Source organism: Salvelinus alpinus, chromosome 6 (genome assembly GCF_045679555.1).
Source record: "Salvelinus alpinus chromosome 6, SLU_Salpinus.1, whole genome shotgun sequence".
Taxonomy (NCBI): domain Eukaryota; kingdom Metazoa; phylum Chordata; class Actinopteri; order Salmoniformes; family Salmonidae; genus Salvelinus; species Salvelinus alpinus.
In genome coordinates, this window is record NC_092091.1 from 53194377 (window position 1) to 53216934 (window position 22558).

Here is a 22558-nt window from a genome sequence, read left to right on the forward strand (position 1 = left end):
AAGTGCTGTACAGAAACCCAGCCTAAAACCCCAAACAGCAAGCAATGCAGGTGTAGAAGCACGGTGGCTAGGAAAAACTCCCTAGAAAGGCCAAAACCTAGGAAGAAACCTAGAGAGGACCAGGCTATGAGGGGTGGCCAGTCCTCTTCTGGCTGTGCCGGGTGGAGATTATAACAGAACATGGCCAAGATGTTCAAATGTTTATAGATGACCAGCAGGTTCAAATAATAATAATCACAGTGGTTGTCGAGGGTGCAACAGGTCAGCACCTCAGGAGTAAATGTCAGTTGGCAATATGATCATTGTGCCAGGACTGGTTCAAATGCTTCCTTACAAGAATAATGCATCATATTCAGTAGAAACTAAGGTCCTTTATTTATTTAACTAGGCAAGTCAATTAAGAACAAATTCTTATTTACAATGACGGCCTACCCCAGCAACGCTGGGCCAATTGTGCACCGCCCTATAAGACTCCTAATCATGGCCGTATGTGATGCAGCCTGGATTCAAACCAGAGACTGGAGTGACGCCTCTTGCACTGAGACACAGTGCCTCAGGCCGCTGCGCCACTCGGGAGTGCAGCAGTTGTTTTGGTTGTTTAAGGTGGTTCGTTATGGTTTGAGGTACTTTTCTCTCAAAGTTGACCTTTATGTTTTGTGCCGCTCCTGTGGCAACAGCTGTCTTTGTGATATCAGGTGCTTTGCATATTGAAATGTGGGTTATTGTGCGAACGTCGATGGAGTATTACTCATTTTATGCAAAGGTCTAAGATGATGTCACTCATGTAGTAGATTGGTCAGTCCACTCCCAGTCATAAAGGTAGGTCAGTAGAACAACCTATCATCCAATTTATGATATTTAACTCCTACATGAGAAAAGTTCCACAGAGAAGTGGACTGGGAACTTTAGTACAAATGTAAATCAATCCAATTCAATGGTTTAATACTCTAAAACTATATTAAAATCCACAAAGGGAAAAAGAAATGGCATGTTCGCTAACCTGTGGAAAACTAAATACGCTCCTGGCAAATCCATGTTGTGCTTTGGATACCTTCCAGTAACCCTGGGCGTAAGTATGTGTAGACTAGTGTCACCGGACATTTTACACCCAGCAGGTTGACTTCAAGGACTTCAAAAGAATAATGGAGTCTGTCATATCCCTATTGTGGTTTCCCCTCGACCGGGGTGGTTCCCCCTTCTCTCTTTTGATGTGTCGCACCCCTCAATTTCCCCTAATTTAGATTATCCTGGGGACAACATGCATGGCTGCCCCCAAATAATCCTTTCTTGTGTTGTTTTTGTACCTCCCTATAGGTCCATGGTGGTTCCCCCAACGACGACCTCCACAGAACGCGCCAGAACCCTACCAAGGCCCAGTTTGAAGTGATGGTATACGGGCAGCAAGATGGAGACAGACGGAATCAGAGAGCATGTTAACCTCGCCGTGACTAGACAGAACGTCTATTGTGCTCGAGCTATTTTGACATTTAACCCTTGACCCGTGATTTTATTAGTTTTTAAAACCACAGACAGTTTATGATTTCTTCGACATACCTGAATAACTTGAGTTTAAGTTGTGTGAAAGGTTGTTAGTTGATTGGGCTACTCCAAACTCTCGAGAGCGAAATTGAGGGCAGAGAGAATCTGACGCAGTGGACTCTCAGAACTAGGCCCCACCCCAATGGTGCGCTAGTGTGATGCATGTTATGAGCAGCCCGTCGCTGGCTAATGAGACAGAGAGCTGCAGCAGTGAGTGCAGCAGCGCCGCCACCACAGCCAGCACCACCAGCACTACCAGCACCACCTCCGACCTCTCCCCAATGTCGGGCCACACCCCCTCACCTTCTAATCTCCCCTCTCTCTTCCCCAACGAACCCCCCCTGCACCCTACCACACTACCCCACCACTACGCCCCACCGTCACCACCACCCCTGCCCCCGAACGCCCCTCCTCCCCCTCCCCCACCACCAACCTCCCTCTCCAGCCATGGTGTGCGGAAGAAGCGGAGGGTGCGTAGCTTTTTCTGGAAGCCCATCCCGGAGGAGAAGGTGCGGGGCCAGCCCAACATCTGGACCATGGCCGTGCGCTGCCAGCAGCAGTACCAGATCGACGTGCGCTCCGTGGAGGAGCTGTTCGGCCAGCAGGAGGAGGCGCAGGGCCGGGAGGGTGTGCCCGCCACCGGTGGGTTCTCGTCAGCCCGCATCACCCGGTCCAGGTCCTTCAAGGAGAACAAGGACGAGGTGAGTCTGACTGGGTAGATTGTGAATGGTGGATGGGGATACGCCCTGACCTGTTTATGTTTTACTGGTGGAATTACAGGACATAAGAGTGCTGGTAGGTCCACTTCACTAGAAAAAGACTTTAGCAGTATAATGTGCTTAACAATGAGTTTTGGGTTTGCGCTAACATGACTAAGATTGACTGGTTGGTATGGCAGTTTGCTCTGTAGTAAAAACAATATAACAAAACATAAATTGACAACAACAAGAGCAGTATAGACAGACAGTATACTGAACCTGAACCTGAACTCAAAGGTTATTCTTGGAAGTCACTGTACTTATCACAGAACACAAGCTTACACAACTACTTAACAGCACAGCACAATCAGCTTTGTCTCGAGGGATGGAAATAATACTAACCGATACAAAAGCCAATTTTACGGCATGCGTGTCTCGAAACAGGAAACGTGTCAATGGCGAGTGTAGTGTAAATCATTGTATACCCCTGAAAAAGGCTTTGAACGAACTGTAAAGCTATGCCCGCGTGAGGCTTAGTGAAGCTAATGTCACAGTCTGAGCAACCTGGAGGGAATATAGGCTGTTATTTCACAACCCCTATTCCTCAAGGGACTCCAAATATAGCAACATGCTGCGCACTACTCCCGAGAACCCTTTGATTGTACGTAGGACATACAGTGCCTTCAGAAAGTATTCACACCCCTTGACTTTTTCAACATTTTGTGGCCAGCATTTAAAATGGATTAAATTGATGTTGTCACTGGCCTACACACAATACTCCATAATATCCAAGTGGAATTACTTTTTTAGAAATGTTTACAAATTAATTAAAAATGAAAAGCTGAAATGTCTTGAGTCAGTAAGTATTCAACCCAATTTGTTTTGGCAAGCCTAAATAAGTTCAGGAGTACTTAACAAGTCACATAATAAGTTGCATGGACTCACTCTGTGTGCAATATTAGTTGAATGACTACCTCATCTCTGTACCCCATACAATTATCTGTAAGGTACCGCAGTCAAGCAGTGAATTTCAAACGCAGATTCAACAACAAAGACCATGGAGGGTTTCCAGTGCCTCACAAAGAAGGGCACCTATTAGTAGATGGATAAAAAAGCAGACATTGAATATCCTTTTGAGCATTGTGAAGTTATTTATTATACTTTGGATGGTGTATCAATACACTCAGTCACTACAAAGATACAGGCGTCCTTCCTGACTCCCTGACTTCTCAGGGATTTCACCACGAGGCCAATGGTTTGATTTTATTTTATCAGGATCTCTTTTAGTCCTCATTTGGACAAAACTTCCAAGAGTCCTTAAGCATTCAAATACAATTTATAATACGATCACATTTTCACATACAAACAGACATAATACACTGACATATTGACCAGATAAATACTCTAGCAGTCTTTTCTGTCTGGATAACACATAGATGGTGGACAATCTATTCCTAGTATTTACTGAATGTCTGTCTCTTACCAACTGAATACTGTTGTGAATAGAGTTTGGCCGATTTAAATGGTGTATATTATGAAATAAAAGAAATCCTTGCTGCTTTCTTCTGTGCAATCTGCAGCCTCCTAACTTAACTTGATGCATTTTCCCAGACCACAGAACACTAATTCACCTGATTCCCAATTAATGCTTGGGTTATTTGCTTAAGAATCTTTCCTAGGAAATATTTAGCTATCCTTCTGATCATGCATGCAGTTATAATATATTTTTTTACATGCACTCCTAGTAGTTTGGTTTCTGCCACTTCCTCAATTTGTACTCCCCCCATACTTAATTGTATCCCATGCTGTGTTGACCTTTTCCTGGTGGAACAGACAAACATAACTTTGGTTTTCTTGGTGTTTAAGACAAGTTTGTTCCGGCAAACCCACTCCTGATATTTTCCAGATCAACTTGTAGAGCTTGCTGTACCTGTTGAACCGATTGTCTTGCTGTAGAAATGATAGTATCATCAGCAAATATAGCAGCTTGAGTTTCAGATAAGACATGAGGAAGGTCATTGGTATATATTAAGTAAAGAAGTGGCTCAAGGCAACTGCCCTGCGGTATTCCACAGTTTAAAGCTTTTTTTATTTTTTTATTTCACCTTTATTTAACCAGGTAGGCCAGTTGAGAACAAGTTCTAATTTACAACTGCGACCTGGCCAAGATAAAGCAAAGCAGTGCGACAAAAAACAACACAGGTCATCCATGGAATAAACAAACATGCAGTCAATAATACAATAGAAAAAGTCTATATACAGTGTGTGCAAATGAAGTAGGATACAGTCGATGATCAAATAGGAAAACGTACAGTCGAATAACACAATAGAAAAATCTATGTACAGTGTGTGTAAATGTAGAAGAGTAGGGAGGTAAGCAATAAATAGGCCATAGAGGCAAAATAATTACAATGTTGCATTAACACTGGAGTGATAGATGTGCAGATGATGATGTGCAAGTAGAGATACTGGGGTGCAAAAGAGCAAGAGGGTAAGTAATGATGTGGGGTTGAGGTAGTTGGGTGTGCTATTTAGAGAGGGAGATATGACTCCAGCTTCAGTGATTTTTGCAATTCGTTCCAGTCATTGGCAGCAGAGAACTGGAAGGAAAGGCGGCCAAAGAAGGTGTTGGCTTTGGGGATGACCAGTGAAATATACCTGCTGGAATGCGTGCTACCTGTGGATGTTGCTATAGTGACCAGTGAGCTGAGATAAGGTGGGGCTTTACCTAGCAAAGACTTATAGATGACCTGGAGCCAGTGGGTTTGGTGACGAATATGTAGTGAGGGCCAGCCAATGAGAGCATACAGGTTGCAGTGGTGGGTGGTATATGGGGCATTGGTGACAAAACGGATGGCACTGTGATAGACTACATCCAGTTTGCTGAGTAGAGTGTTGGAGGCTATTTTGTAGATGACGTCGCCGAAGTCAAGGATCGGCAGGATAGTCAGTTTTACGAGGGTATGTTTGGCAGCATGAGTGAAGGAGGCTTTGTTGCGAAATAGGAAGCCGATTTCTAGATTTAATTTTGGATTGGAGATGCTTAATGTGAGTCTGGAAGGAGAGTTTACAGTCTAACCAGACACCTAGGTATTTGTCGTTGTCCACATATTCTAGGTCAGAACCGTCCAGAGGAGTGATGCTAGTCGGGTGGGAGGGTGCGGGCAGCAATCGGTTGAAGAGCATTAATTTAGTTTTACTAGCATTTAAAAGCAGTTGGAGGCCACGGAAGGAATGTTGTATGTCATTGAAGTTCGTTTGAAGGTTTGTTAGCACAGTGTCCAAAGAAGGGCCAGATGTATACCGAATGGTGTCGTCTGCGTAGAGGTGGATCAGAGCATCACCAGCAGCAGGAGCGACATCATTGATATATACAGAGAAAAGAGTCGGCCCGAGAATTGAACCCTGTGGCACCCCCATAGAGACTGCCAGAGGTCCGGACTACAGGCCCTCCGATTTGACACACTGAACTCTATCTGAGAAGTAGTTGGTGAATCATCAATCCATGGAGATGGACAAGCCCCAACTGTACTCTTTCTTACTGGAGCATGATGGTCCATTACATCAGTGAGCAAATCAATAAAACTTTCTGTAGTGTGATTCAAATCATCCTCTAGACAAATCAACTCACAGGGTGCAGCAGCCAAATCATTTTGAAATAGCTCATGATTAAATGTTTAAAAATGTATCTTGACCACAATCCTTGGGGGTTTCTTTGGAACCTTGGTGTTCATGGTTATGGTCACAATATTATGGTCTGTCATTGGCATTGATCTGGCTTTTAAGCATTGCAATGGTATATTACAGAAGATCAGATCAATGCACGTGTCTGAACGGTGACCCAACTTATTTGATGGTCTATTAGTATCATTAACCATTTGTTTCAAACCACAGTTCTCGGCATATCTCATCAATTTAGTTCTATTTGAATTATTATGATCCTTCCCATTCATATTAAAATCACCCAAGATAAATACATCTCTTTTTTACTATCTGTGGCCTGGTCAAACCCAGTACATAAATCATCCAGATAGGACACCTTAGAGCTAGTAGGTCTATACACACATCCCACCAATATGGGTGCCTGGTGAGGCAGATAGATGTACTTGAGGCCACAGTGCCTCTATTTGACATACATTAAGGTCATCCCTCCTCTTAAAAGGTATATGATTCTGAATGTACAGTGCTACATCCCCACCATGTCTATTCCTGTCCCTTCTAAGAAGACTATATCCATGAATGTTCATTTGTCCATCATTTCCAGATGCATCTAAATGTGTTTCGGTCAGCTAAAATATTAATATTATTTACATACAACACACAAACTCAGATTTGAACATTGAATGGTTACTTTAAAACAGTTACAGAGTTCAATGGCTGTGATAGAAGAAAACTGAGGATGGCTCAACAACATTGTAGTTACTCTACAAAACTAAATCAAATCAAATCAAGCTTTATTTATACAACACATTTCAGACGTGGAATGCAACGCAATGTGCTTTACAGGGGAAAAACGAATAAAAAACGATGAAAATAAAAGCTGAAATATTTACTACACATATGATAAAAAACAAAAGAATTACGCAAACTGAACAACTAAAAAGCACCCTAAGGAAAAGCAAAGCTAAAAATATGTGTTTTAAGATCTTTGTTTTAATTATGTCCACAGTTTCAGCCCCCCTCAGTTTCTCTGGAAGGCTATTCCAGAGGCTGGGGGCATAATAACTAGAGGCTGCCTCTCCATGCTTCTTGGTCCTAGGCTTTGGGATAGTTTAAAGGCCAGTTCCAAGAGGACCTGAGGAACCTACTTGGTACATAACTTAAAAGCATGGCTGACATGTATTGAGGGGGCACAATCATGGATTGATTTAAAAATGAACCTAATTGACAAAGTGAAAAGAAGGAGACCTCTACATAATACAAAATATTCTAAAACATGCATCCTGTTTGCAACAAGGCACTAAAGTGATGCTGCAAAACATGTGGCAAAGTAAATAACTTTTTGTCCTGAATAAAAAGTGTTATGTTTGTAGAAAATCTAATACAACACTTTACTGAGTACTGCTCTTCATTATTTTCAAGCATAGTGGTGGCTGCATCATGTAATGGGTATGTTTGTAATCGTTAAGCGCTAGAGCATGTGTTCTTAATGTTTTGTATAGTCATTTATTTACCTTGTTATTTACCACAATTATTGAAGATCCCGGTAACTTTAGTAAATTACCGGTAGCTTTGCAACCCTAATCTAGCATCACCATCATTCCCACATATATCCTCCTGTACTGAATCATGTTCCTCTCTTTCTACTGTTCTCAGATCAGCATTCTGGACTCCAAGCGGGGCATGAACGTGGGCATTTTCCTCAAGCAATTCAAGAAGTAAGTCTTCCTCCAGTTCTGTTAGATTAGTTTACATAAAGCGTGCATGAAATTCCACCGATCGGCCTGAGGGAGAGAAACGAGGCGTCTTGTGTGAAACACAACGCCGTCGTGTAACTGGTGGCGTCCTTAGTCCGGCACGCTAGGTTGACCACTTGGTGATAAGGTCACGTGTGTGTGCATGTATGCCTGTAATTATGGAGTTCTTTGTATTTAGATTTGAGTCATTTAGCAGACGTTCTTATCCAGAGCGACTTACCTGAGTAATTAGGGTTATGTGCCTTGCTGTTTTTGCCTTCGCACTACACACCTGATTCAAATCATCAAAGCTTGATGATGATTTGATTTTGCTTGGGCAAAAAAACAAAATTTGCACCCCTTTGGGTCTCCAGGACCAGGTTTGAGGACCACTGGGTTAGGGTATTTCCATAGAGGGGCGAGGCCAATTATAGTACAACTAGTTTGAACTATCTGTGCCTGTTGCACTTGTTGTTCAAAGCATCACCTATGAATGACCTTTATTTGTGTTTACCGAACTCGTGTCCTGTGTTTGTATGTGCATGCGTGTTTGTGCAGGTGTTTGTGTGTCTGTGTGTTTTTGAGTATATCTCTGTGCAGGTGTGTGTGCGTGCATGTGCATGCATGCATGCTCCCACACGCTCGTGTGTGCATATTTGCGCCATTTGTCTGTTTCTCTGTACCTGTCTCCATAGCAGCCAGGTGCTTAGTGGACAGTCCAGCTCTCCTCCCACTGGTCCCCAGAGTAATCAGACACAGCTTTAGCCCTTATTTTATCTGGCTGACTTTTCCATCGCGAAACAACGTAACTCAAATGCTAAATGGTCCCAACTCCCAAGGTGACCTACCATGCGCTCAGACTGAAGTGCTCACTGATGCCTACTACTCTATATAGGAAGATATTTTATTGTAATACAACTTGCTATGACAGTATAGTGTTTAAATCAAAATGCTATTGAAATCCTTTGGGTAAATTCCAGCTTTTTTGCCAATCTTTTTATGCTTGTCATTGTCTTATTTGGCAAGACGACACTGCTGCACAGTTGGATGCAGAAACAGTGTCTGCAGGCTACAATTTCCCTAAATGCCAAGAAAAGCTAGATGATAAAGGTTTCCGATTCTGTATTAAACTTCGTCATAACTGGGCTGACCACGAAGGACATAGCGGTATCGTAATGAAGTTTCTTGTCTAAGACTTTTGAAAACTCACATAAGGATCAGAGTCCCTTGTCTGAAAGTCCCCAAGCTCCAAGCTTTCTGTCCTATTTGAGTGTCTTAGATCTAATTTATGTCTTACGTGTACACAACGAAAATACAGAATTAGCTACACAAATTGGAGGTCCTATGTTCTTGCAAAGCAAAAATATGCAAACGTGTGCATTTTGTAACTTAACGCAACTACGCAGGATTGCCATTTTGCATATTTCATTGCGTTATTGCGTTGCGTACATACGTAAAGTATAAATAAGGCTTAGACTCATTTTAGATATTTTAACGTTTCTGTCTAGGGATATTGAAGTCCCTCACCCTAAAATCTCCATGTTTTATACAGCAGTAGTATTAATGAAAAACCCCTGGAGTTGGTTTTTTAATCAAAGTATTTCTTTGCCCAGCCTGACTGGGCATATACTGTATTATTCAGTGTGTGTGTTACTGGCAGTGCTCTCCTCAGCTCAGACACACAGTTAATAAGTATGGCGTGGGGACATGATGGCCTGCAGAAGAAGTATAGTCTGGCCTTACCACATCACTGTCTGTGCATGTGTCCTTCAAAGGCCCCCGCAAAGTTGTTTTATGTAAAAAATTATAATTTCTTTGGACCATTTCCTACATTTACTGAGGAATATAGCAGTATTGACCCTGACTATATCAACTCAGGAAGAGCAATGCATCGCATACAATACACATTCACACACACACGCACACGCACACGCACACACACACAAAATACAGTCACAGAGAAGGTTTTAGTAATATCACAAAACGGACCCTCAGATTATCTGGGTTGATAATCCAGGAGAAAAGGTCCACATTGTTTCATTCATGTTTAATTGGTGGCAATAGCTTTGGCTTGCAATAAGTCCTATGTATTACATAAGCAGTCTGGAGTGGCTAATGCTAACTCACTGTGGTGTGGTAGACTGGGAGAGAGTTGTAGCTCAGGATTTGCATGCCAGCACAGAGCATGTGCTGTATACACTCAGCTTGTACAACTGATGTACAACACATTTGACACAATGGGTGTGATTCAACTGATATTTTTGTGATACTAATTGTTGTTTACGCAACCATTGTGCGGTGTCTCCACAATGCTTGTGTAATTATTTTTGTGCAGAAAAACTCTCCCTTGTATCACAATAAGTGCATCGATGACGTCGTCCCCACAGTGACCATACGTACTTACACCAACCAGAAGTCATGGATTACAGGCAACATCCGCACTGAGCTAAAGGTTAGAGCTGCCGCTTTCAAGGAGCGGGACTCTCACCCGGATCGTGAGAGTTGTACTACACCGGTTCCAATGCTCGTCGCATGTGGCACGCTCGCAAACTATTACAGACTACAAAGGGAAGCACAACCGCGAGCTGCCCAGTGACACAAGCCTACCAGATGAGCTAAATTACTTCTATGCTCACTTCGAGGCAAGTAACACTGAAGCATGCATGAGAGCATCAGCTGTTCCGGATGACTGTGTTATCACGCTCTCCGTAGCTGATGTGAGTAAGACCTTTAAACAGGTCAATATTCACAAGGCCGCAGGGCCAGACAGATTACCAGGACGTGTACTCCGAGCATGCGCTGACCAACTGGCAAGTGTCTTCACTGACATTTTCAACCTGTCCCCGACTGAGACTGTAATACCAACATGTTTCAAACAGACCACCATAGTCCCTGTCCCTAAGGTAACCTGCCTCAATGACTACCGTAGCCATGAAGTGCTTTGAAAGGCTGGTCATGGCTCACAAGACAAAGAAGATGATTGTGGACTATAGGAAAAGGAGGAACGAGCATGCCCCCATTCTCATTGATGGGGCTGCAGTGGAGCAGGTTGAGAACTTCAAGTTCCTTGGTGTCCACATCACCAACAAACTATCATAGTCCAAACACACCAAGACAGTCGTGAAGAGGGCACGATAAAGCCTATTCCCCCTCAGGAGACTGAAAAGATTTTGCATGGCTCCTCAGATCCTCAAAAGCTGAACCATTGAGAGCATCCTGACTGGTTGCATCACTGCCTGGTATGGCAACTGCTCGGTTTCCTACCGCAAGGCACTACAAAGGGTAGTGCATACGGCCCAGTTGTAACGGTTTCTCTCCTCCTCTTCGTCTGAAGAGGAGTAGGGATCAGACCAAAATGCAGCGTGTTGTGAAGACATGATGAATATTTATTAAAGCAAAGACGAACACGAAAAAACACTTGGAAAATTACAAAACAACAAAACGACGTAGACAGACCTGAACATGTGAACTTACATAAACACGAAGAACGCACGAACAGGAACAGACTAACCAAACGAACGAAAACGAAACAGTCCCGTGTGGTGCGACAAACACAGACACAGGAACAATCACCCACAAACAAACAGTGAGAACAGCCTACCTTAATATGGTTCTCAATCAGAGGAAACGTCAAACACCTGCCTCTAATTGAGAACCATATCAGGCAACACATTTAACCCAACATAGAAACACATAACATAGAATGCCCACCCCAACTCACGCCCTGACCAACTAAACACATACAAAAACAAGGAAAACAGGTCAGGAACGTCACAGAACCCCCCCCTCAAGGTGCGAACTCCGGGCGCACCACCTAAAGTCTAGGGGAGGGTCTGGGTGGGCATCTGTCCACGGTGGCGGCTCCGGCTCCGGACGTGGTCCCCACCCCACCATAGTCAAACCCCGCTTCCGTAGCCTCCTCCAAATGGCCACCCTCCAAATTAACCCCACTGGATTAAGGGGCAGCACCGGACTAAGGGGCAACACCGGAATGAGGGGCAACACCGGACTGAGGGGCAGCTCCGGACTGAGGGGCAGCTCCGGACTGAGGGGCTGATCATGGCTGGCTGACGGCTCTGGCTGCTCGTGGCTGGCTGGCGGCTCTGGCTGCTCATGGCTGGCTGGCGGCTCTGGTTGCTCATGGCTGGCTGGCGGCTCTGGCTGCTCATGGCTGGCTGGAGGCTCTGGCTGCTCATGGCTGGCTGGCGGCTCTGGCTGCTCATGGCTGGCTGGCGGCTCTGGCTGCTCATGGCTGGCTGGCGGCTCTGGCTGCTCATGGCTGGCTGGCGGCTCTGGCTGCTCATGGCTGGCTGGCGGCTCTGGCTGCTCATGGCTGGCTGGCGGCTCCTGTCTGGCGGAAGGCTCTGGCTGCTCCTGTCTGGTGGAAGGCTCTAGCGGCTCCTGTCTGGCGGAAGGCTCTAGCGGCTCCTGTCTGGCGGAAGGCTCTAGCGGCTCCTGTCTGGCAGACGGCTCTGAAGGCTCAGGACAGACGGGCGGCTTTGAAGGCTCAGTACAGACGGGCGGCTTTGCAGGCTCAGTACAGACGGGCGGCTTTGAAGGCTCAGTACAGACGGGCGGCTTTGAAGGCTCAGGACAGACGGGCAGTTCAGGCGGCGCTTGGCAGACGGACAGCTCAGACGGCGTTGGGCAGACGGGCAGTTCAGGCGCCGCTGGGCAGACGGCAGACTCTGGCCGGCTGAGGCGCACTGTAGGCCTGGTGCGTGGTGCCGGAACTGGAGGTACCGGGCTAAGGACACGCACCTTCAGGCTAGTGCGGGGAGCAGCAACAGGATGCACAGGACTCTGGAGACGCACAGGAGGCTTGGTGCGTGGTGCCGGAACTGGTGGTACCGGGCTGGAGACACGCACCATAGGGCGAGTGCGTGGAGGAGGAACAGGGCTCTGGAGACACACTGGAAGCCTGGTGCATGGTGTAGGCACTGGTGGTACTGGGCTGGGGCGGGGAGGTGGCGCCGGATATACCGGACCATGCAGGCGTACTGGCTCCCTTGAGCACTGAGCCTGCCCAACCTTACCTGGTTGTATGCTCCCCGTAGCCCGACCAGTGCGGGGAGGTGGAATAACCCACACTGGGCTATGTAGGCGAACCGGGGACACCATGCGTAAGGCTGGTGCCATGTATGCCGGCCCGAGGAGACGCACTGGAGGCCAGATGCGTTGGGCCGGCTTCATGACATCCGGCTCAATACTCAATCTAGCCCTGCCAGTGCGGGGAGGTGGAATAACCCGCACTGGGCTATGCACACGTACAGGAGACACTGTGCGCTCTACCGCATAACACGGTGTCTGCCCGTACTCTCGCTCTCCACGGTAAGATCGGGAAGTTGGCGCAGGTCTCCTACCTGACTTCGCCACACTACCCTTTAGCCTCCCCCCAAGAAATTTTTGGGCTTGACTAACAGGCTTCCTACCGCGTCGTCGTGCTGCCTCCATTCGCCGGTATCCCTCACACTGCGCCAGAGAATCCCAGGCGGGCTCCGGCACTCTCCTTGGGTCGATCGCCCACCTGTCGATCTCCTCCCACGTAGTGTAGCCCAGATCCTTCTCCTGCTTCCGGGCTAGCTCCTCAAAACACCGCCTCTCTGCTTTCGCTGCCTCCAGCTCAGCTTTGGGGCGGCGATATTCTCCTGGCTGTGCCCATGGACCTTTACCGTCCAATATTTCCTCCCATGTCCAGAAATCCTGCGATCGCTGTTGCTTTCTCCCACGCCGCTTGGTCCTTGGTTGGTGGGTGATTCTGTAACGGGATCAGACCAAAATGCAGCGTGTTGTGAAGACATGATGAATATTTATTAAAGCAAAGACGAACACGAAAAAACACTTGGAAAATTACAAAACAACAAAACGACGTAGACAGACCTGAACATGTGAACTTACATAAACACGAAGAACGCACGAACAGGAACAGACTAACCAAACGAACGAAAACGAAACAGTCCCGTGTGGTGCGACAGACACAGACCAACTAAACACATACAAAAACAAGGAAAACAGGTCAGGAACGTGACACCAGTACATCACTGGGGCCAAGATTCCCACCCTCCAGGACCTCTATTCCAGGCGGTGTCAGAGGAAGCCCCTAAAAATTGGCCCCCAGCCACCCTAGTCATAGACATTTATCTCTGCCACCGCACGGCAAGTGTACCGGAGTGCCAAGTCTAGGTCCATAAGGCTTCTTAACAGCTTCTACCCCAAGCCATAAGACTCCTAAACAGTTAATCAAAGGGCTACCCAGACCCCTCTTTTACGCTGCTGATACTCTCTGTTTGTTATCTATGCATGGTCACTTTAACTCTACCTACATGTACATATTACCTCAATTACCTCGACTAACCGGTGCCCCCGCACATTGACTCTGTACCTGTATCCTGTGTATATAGCCTCACTATTGTTATTTTACTGCTGCTGTTTAATTATTTTTTACTCTTATTTATTTATTTTTACATTGTTGGTTAAGGGCTTGTAAGTAAGTATTTCACTGTAAGGTTGTATTCGTCAAATGTGACAAATACAATTTGATATGATTTGATTTGAAATGCGTTTTACATCAGTTGTACAACTTGAGTGTGTACAGGGCCAGAGGGCTGATCTCATAGGACGTTTTGCATGGCTCTCCCTGGTATTTTCATAGTATTTGACTCTTATCACAAGAGCACCTATCAACACTGCCTCGTCCACACTGGACTTGGACACTTTCGTTTGTGTAACACAGTCGCTAGTGCAGTACAGTATAATGTCACTCACAGACAAATTTGTTGCTAACAGTAACTCAAACTACTTACAGTATGTTATTTGTTATTCATATCGATGGGAATCTTGAATGCAGAAAAGAGGCAGGTTGATAATGCTAACAAGGCTAATTAGACATTTGAAACATACAGTTGAAGTTGGAAGTTTACATACACCTTAGCCAAATACATTTAAACTCAGTTTTTCACAATTCCTGACATTTAATCTTAGTAGAAATTCCCTCTCTTAGGTCAGTTAGGATCACCACTTTATTTAAAAAATGTGAAATGTCAGAATAATAGTAGAAAGAATTATTTATTTCAGTTTTTATTTCTTTCATCACAGTCCCAGTGGGTCAGAAGTTTACATACACTCAATTAGTATTTGGTAGCATTGCCTTTAAATTGTTTAACTTGGGTCAAACGTTTCGGGTAGCCTTCCACAAGCTTCCCACAAATAAGTTTTGGCCCATTCCTCCTGACAGAGTTGGTGTAACTGAGTCAGGTTTGTAGGCCTCCTTGCTCGCACACACTTTTTCAGTTCTGCCCACAAATGTTCTATAGGATTGAGGTCAGGGCTTTGTGATGGCCACTCCAATACCTTGACTTTGCCATTTTGCCACAACTTTGGAAGTATGCTTGGGGTAATTGTTCATTTGGAAGACCCATTTGCGAGCAAGCTTTAACATCCTGACTGATGTCTTGAGATGTTACTTCAATATATCCACATCATTTTCCTCGCTCATGATGCCATCTATTTTGTGAAGTGCACCAGTCCCTCCTGCAGCAAAGCACCCCCACAGAATGATGCTGCCACCCCCGTGCTTCACGGTTTGGATGGTGTTCTTCGGCTTGCAAGCCTCCCCCTTTTTCCTCCAAACATAACGATGGTCATTATGGCCAAATAGTTCTATTTTTGTTTCATCAGACCAGAGGATGATCTTTGTCTCCATGTGCAGTTGCAAATCATAGTCAGGCTTTTTATTGTGGTTTTGGAGCAGTGGCTTCTTCCTTGCTGAGCGGCCTTTCAGGTTATGTCGATATAGGACTCATTTTTACTGCGGATATAGATACTTTTGTACCTGTTTCCTCCAGCATCTTCACAAGGTCCTTTGCTGTTGTTCTGGGATTGATTTGCACTTTTCGCACCAAAGTACGTTCATCTCTAGGAGACAGAACGCGTCTCCTTCCTGAGCGGTATGATGGCTGCGTGGTCCCATGGTGTTTATACTTGCGTACTATTGTTTGTACAGCTGAGCGTGGTACCTTCAGGCGTTTGGAAATTGTTCCCAAGGATCAACCAGACTTGTGGTCTACAATTTTCTTTCTGAGGTCTTGGTTAATTTCTTTTGATTTCCCCATGATGTCAAGCAAAGAGGCACTGGGTTTGAAGGTAGGCCTTGAAATACATCCACAGGTGCACCTCCAACTGACTCAAATTATGTCAATTAGCCTATCAGATGCTTCTAAAGCCATGACATCATTTTCTGCAATTTTGTGAGCTGTTTAAAGGCACAGTCAACTTAGTGTATGTAAACTTCTGACCGACTGGAATTGTGCTACAATGAATTATAAGTGAAATAATCTCTGTAAACAATTGTTCGAAAAATTACTTGTGTCATGCACAAAGTAGATGACCTATCCGACTTGCCAAAAATATAGTTTGTTAACAAGACATTTGTGGAGTGGTTGAAAAACGAGTTTTAATGACTCCAACCTAAGTGCATGTAAACTTCTGCCTTCAACTGTACATTCTCCCCCTTACAGTTGACCACCAATGAGAATATCATATGTTAAGTGATTCCCCCCGATTTGATATGACACAACCCAATTTCCAGAGAATGCATTCTTACTGAATTAGCAGCATGTTGTTGCAGTTCCACGTGCTCCCACCGCGTCTCCCCGAATCCCTTTCAATTCATGGATTCTCCAGTCCCATGGCTCATAAATCCACATTAGGCCTGGGCATCGGGCTCACATATCAAAGTGCCTGTGTGAGGATTGGCTGGATTTACTGCTCTGTGCAGACATAGAGTGAGAGCCTGTGCTGTTTACCAATGAACTGATCTGACTGTCTCATTTCAGTACCATTTCAGGCAATGGGTATAAGGCTTTATAACTTGTTTTGTATGAGCCTTTAAGATGTTCTATTATAAGGTGTATAATATGTTGTGTATCATGCTTATAACTTGTTATGAGCATGTAAGAGCCTCTTATAACAAGGCTTATAGTATGTTAAGTGTCTCTGCAGCAAATTGTCAACTGACTCAAAATGGCTTTTATTCAGATGATAATAAGATATTATAATGGGGTCATACTGTACATGCTTGTAACATCTTGCCATGCATTATAACCGCATCATAATGCACTATAAGGTTTATCACTGTGTTCATCTTATCCAGGTCCAATCTGTCCATCGTGGAGGACATTCGCCAGGGAGACGGCAAGCTGTACAGAGCTGATCTCCTCAAAGACCTGCTCAAACTCCTGCCCGAGTCTGAAGAGGTGTGTGTGTGTGAGAGAGAACACAATGTACCAGCCAAGCAATGCACCACAGTTTTTGAATAGGATACTAGCACATCCCAGCTAGCATAGGTTTCCTCCATGTCTATGATATAAAAACCAGTAAATCATTCTGAAATGGATGGAGCACAATAATTTAATGACAGACATTGTCTAAGTTACTGTGTACATAAACAATGTTTAAGGTACATTTGTGTTGTTGAGGTTTGGTTCTTATGGATTGCACATATTGCAGCACAATATAATATGAATGGCATTTAGCAGACGCTTTCATAAAAAGCGGCTTAAAGTCAGTCATGTGTGCATACATTTTCATATGGGTGGCTCCAGTGGGAATCAAAACCATGATCCCAACTTTGCAAGTACAATGCTCTACCAACTGAGCCACATAGGAACACGTTCATATGTTTATTGTCACATCCACAGGTAAAGAAACTGAGGGAGTTCAAAGGGGACTCCAGCAAACTGACCCTGGCAGACTCCTTCATGTACCTGTTGATCCAGGTGCCTCGGTAAGCTGTACTCATTTAGCCTAATGACGACCGGTCTAAATCGGGTTTTTTTTTGTGCAGAAGGATCATTATTTTCCTAATAATGAGGGCCTCAACAAAATAAATGGGCTGGTGTTCGGGCCTCGAGGAAAAACATGGGCCGGTGTGTTTTTAAATGCCTGAGACGATTTCTGGACCCAGTCCGTCCCTGTTACTACATGAATCAATCACGTCTTGATTCACTTATCAGCCATTTTAAGCATATCTTCATGAGTCTACCTTGCTAGTATTTTTCCAGTACCCACAACTGTTCATTCTGCAATTAAATTTGCTCCAAAGGAAAATGCATGGTTACATACTAAAGCATAAACTGTGCAGGTTTGAGAAATTTACTGAGTACTTCTTTCAATTAAATAAACGGGTGTGCAGTATCTGGTGCTGTACCTCAGGTCAATTCTACTGCCCTTCGAGGGCTAAGCTACTACTGTTTTTCGCCCCTGGTAGTTAATTGATCAAGGCCAAGTGTAAGTCATACTTTACTTTACTGACTTTATTGACCCCATGGGGAAATTTTGTTGCAGTGTCATGTACACATTTAAAGTGGTGTTTAAATACAAAACAAATTGACAATACAACTTCCATAACAGTTACATACCAATAAAAAGAGACTAGCCTGCTGGCCTTACTGGGTCGTTAGGAACATTAGCCCGAGCTATTTAGGAGGGATTTCACAACTAGCGCAAATTATTGTCTAGTTCTGTTTTTCATCCCGGGGGGTGCCGTATACCTGCACCCAGAGGGAAGTAGTTCAAAGTCTGATTACAGGTGGTGGCTTGGGTCTAAAATTATTTTGTGAGCCTTGCGGAGGGCCCTGATGTTGAAGATCTCATCCAGGCCTGTCTGTTTGACTCCAAGTACCTTGCTTGCTGTGGTGATAATCCTTCTCAGTATATTTCTCTGGCTGACAGTGGCATTACCAAACCAACAAACAATACAAAAAGTTCAAATACTCTCAATGAAAGATTTGTAAAACAGAGTCAGTATAGAACAGTCGACATTAAAATTGAGAAAGTACAGTCTCTGTTGACTCTTTTTTAAGATCAGGTCTGTACATTTACTCCACTGAAGCTTATTGTCCAAGAGGACACCCATATATTTGTATTCTTCTACAATCTCTATGTTCTGACCTCTGATAGATGTTGCAGAGGTAAGTGTTGTATGCTTCCTGAAGTCTATGCAAATCTCTTTGGTCTTGTTGATATTTAGGACCAGGTGTGATTCGTCACACAAAGTCATTTAGGACCGGGCCATGGGTTTCCTCGTCATCATGCAACAGGCTGATCAAGGCAGTACCTGATTAGGAGAGAATAAAAACCAGCAGTGCTTTGGCCCTCGAAACTGAGGGCCTGGAGTTGTATAGTAAATTGTACTATTTTGTTCCCTGTGCCAGTGAATCTGACACCCCCTGTTCTCTGTCGCCCCTGCCAGGTTTGAGTTGCGCATCGAGGCCATGGTCCTGCGTGACGAGTTCTTTCCATCCTGCGCTGTGATGAGCCGTGAGATCGATGTAATCCGCGTGGCCACCAAAGGTAATGATGTTGTCACACCACTGCCCCGCTAGCGGCCACCGCCGCCCGCTGGTGCTGCCACACACCATCGACCGGAGACCTAGATATCTGAGTCGCAGCACTGAGGTGTAACGAGGACCCAGTGTGTGCGCGGGTGCGTGCGTGTCATCTGAGCTGGCGCTGTATTCGGACCAATATATAAAGTCGATGAGTGGTAGATGCAGGTAAGGGTTGGAACCGGTTCAGAGAACAGAACAGAAAACCGGAAAATAACTAAATTATTTGAGGAACAGAACCCGAACCGAAAACAAAAGTGATCTATATTGTTCCAGAGCAAAACCATTATTTTAAAAGCATGGGAACCGCTTAATAACGTTATTTTATGTTCCGGGCATTTTCTTCCTGTCCGACAAAAATCACAACCAAGCGTATGCTTGCCAGCTGGAAATCTTTGCCAGTGTGTGTGTAGGCTACCTGCCCCTCCCCTCTGAAGCATAGGTTACTGTAGCCTACTGACGACATTACAAGCATAATTCAGAAATTAGGGAGAGATGTTTAATTAGAGAAAAATGGATTAACTTTTTCAATGCTAGTTAAGGATACTATAGTTTTCATGTTTTGCATTGGATTGATTAGCTACAAAAAGGTAAGACATGTTTTTAATTCTAGCTAAAGATATTCAAAGCTCCTCCATAGAAGCCGCTCTTCCGTAGGTATAATTGTGTTGGTCTAATTCAGATAATGCATATCATAACAAGATGCTTAGTGCTTCAAATGCTTCCGCCATCCTCTCTCGCTCTCTCCTCACCCTCAAAATGTCAGTTGCATCTTGCGCCTCACACTGTGACTGGCAGCACAGTTTGTCTTTCATTATGATTAAACTATGCTGTTACGGCAAAATACAATTTGCTCTTAACTACGTTCCTATACACATTAAATTGCTTACCTGCTCCACTGCAAGTTGCTCTATTTGCACTGATTGGTGAAGTAAATTAATGTTGAGCTAAATGTAAAAAAAAAAAGTTATTTTAGAGGTTTAAAAAGGAACAGACCAGTTCTTTTTTTTGGTTCGAAGCATTTCAGAACTTTATTTTCCTGGTTAGAAAAGTGGAACGGAACCAAAAAATGTATATTTCTGTTCAGAACTAAATGATTGAAAAATAATTTTGCTTCCAACCCCTGGATGCAGGGTTCATGCAGAGGTGGTTTTCAGGTTAATGACAGAAATTGAGGTTCATGCAATGAAGAGACATTTAAATACAGAGATAGAAAGTTACTGAGATACATACTGTTTTTACAGATATATAGAGACGTGGATGGATGCACCTAGAGAGTTTTTCGGGGGTAGGGACAGTAGACCTCATTTGGTTAACCATTTGTTTAATGGTTAATGATTTCAAAGGACAAAATAGGCCGTGATGACAAACAGTTGAAACCTGCGGATGGCCGCAGTGTGTCAGTGTTATTATACTGTAGGGTGCCTAGTAAGCACTGCGTCTGAAACCAATCATATGATCCGCAGTCGACTTGTTTTTGTCATTTGGGCTCTGAAATATGCAACACGTTGACATTTATTGTAGTACAGTGGGCCTATGCATGATTTGTTGGTATGCAGCTACTGTAGCTAATACATTCAAATGAGCTTGGTAGTGCCTAAAGAGCAGCACCAATGTAGCAAATTAATTGCCCTGATACATTTAGTAAGCTAAACATGTCTTGAGAGTGCAGGCTGCTGTAAAATCTGCATTGTGAGGCCTTTTAGGGCATAGCGCAGGGTTTTTGAATGAGTCGTAAAACGTCCTTACATGGAGTTTCACCTCTCAGCGAATTTGGGGCTTTTACAAAGCGTCCAATAAATGGTGAGACATATTTGACACACCAACCCCCCCCTTGCTCTAAGCTGAACGCGGCTCAATGTCATTTTAGCTGAGTCACAGCTTCTCACCCCTCAGCCACACTTTATTGGCTTCCCTCTCAGGAAGCTCATGCACCGCGTCCTCTTCGCGGCAGTGCTGAATTGAAATGTCAGCTCGGCAGGGCACTTGGCCAAAATTAAGAATCGTTTCATCAACATTAGGCCTCTGGGCGGCGTTATGTTACATAAAAGAGGTTATAGCTGCAAGGTTTTTTGGCGTGCTTTATTAGACAGGTGTAGATGGATGGAAGACAGTGAGACACAGAAAGAAGGCATTGAACCCTGATCTCCACTACAGGGCCTTATCTGGCATGTGCCAGGAGTGTTATCCACTTGACCACATTGCTGCAACGTTGGATAAGTTGGTTTGAGCCGTTGTTATTTTGTGGGTGTTTTTTGTGTTTACTCCATCTCATCATGAATAGCATTTGATCTAGGATGTGCATGTACATATATGATGCATTTTGTTACGCTGTTGTCCATTTTCTATTTAAACAAAGTGCAAGTCATAGACAAGCTACTTCCTGATTGTGATTACTAGTGAAACCAGACTCTTGATGGGGGCCGACATTACTCCTAATGAGTAGCTAGCTGTATTGTACAGTATTTGAAATATCAATAGGCCTACAGTCATGCTAAAACTATGACATCATCTCTATACAGCTGTATATCTCAGTTGAAAGCTAGCTTGAGTTATAGTGGAAGTGTATGGTGGAAGTTAATTCCAACCAGTGATGGTGTTTGATGGGGGGGCAGACCTGGGTTGAAATACTTGAAAATTATTTTCAAATACTTTGAGCGTTTGCTTGAGTCTGCCTGGAGTGCCAGATGGGCGTGGTTTGCAGTTTTGGGACTTTTCTATTCGTTTATTAAGCCAGGCAAGCTCAGCTAGGCACAGATAAAGTATTTTAATAAACATTTTTGAAGCCCAGATCTGATGGAGGTTACTGCTGAATGCTCTGCGTGCTATGGGTTTGTATTGACCCCTCACTCCTCTCTCTCTGTAGAGCTGATGACCTGTGAGGAACTACACGCCATCCTCCACCTGGTTCTGCAGGCTGGAAACATCATGAACGCTGTAAGCCAACGTTGCCATTATCTCTCACTTTCCTCTTTCTTTTTATCTATCCTCACTCTCTCTTCCTCTCTTTCTCTCTCCTCAATCACTCTCTCGCTCTCTCACGCACTCACTCACTCGCTCACTTGGTCTCTCTCTCTCTCAATCAATCTGTAACATCTGTCTAGTCCCCCCCCCCCTCTCTCCTCTCTCCTTATCTGTCTGATATGACGATGGCTAAGGTGGGATAAGGGCTTTTATGGCACCACTATGACACTGCTCGTTTATCCTCCTCCCCGTCCCGCAGGGCGGTTACGCGGGCAACGCCGTGGGCTTCAAGCTGTCATCGCTCCTCTCGCTGGCTGACACCAAGGCCAACAAACCGGGCATGAACCTGCTGCATTTTGTGGATTTGGTGAGTCTGACAGAGAGAAATGGGAGGAGACACTGAAGGAGACAGACACACTGGAGGAGATAGACACACTGGAGGAGATAGACACACTGGAGGAGACAGACACACTGGAGGAGACAGACACACTGGAGGAGACACATAATGGAGGAACAAACAGACATGCACAACACACACAGGAGAAGACACACATACACACTGGAGGAGACACAC

The 22558-nt window shown here is 44.6% G+C and overlaps 1 protein-coding gene across 1 annotated transcript in view; it reads left to right on the forward strand.

Moving 5' to 3' along the window:
• fhdc1 (FH2 domain containing 1) overlaps positions 1-22558 on the forward strand; it is a 62856-nt gene that overhangs the window by 20259 nt on the left and 20039 nt on the right. The window contains exons 2-8 of the mRNA XM_071407000.1: positions 1315-2240; positions 7554-7615; positions 16785-16887; positions 17332-17417; positions 18885-18985; positions 21887-21957; positions 22244-22351. Coding sequence (XP_071263101.1) covers positions 1698-2240; positions 7554-7615; positions 16785-16887; positions 17332-17417; positions 18885-18985; positions 21887-21957; positions 22244-22351 — 1074 coding nt within the window. The 5' untranslated portion in view covers positions 1315-1697. The remainder of the gene's footprint in view (positions 1-1314; positions 2241-7553; positions 7616-16784; positions 16888-17331; positions 17418-18884; positions 18986-21886; positions 21958-22243; positions 22352-22558) is intronic.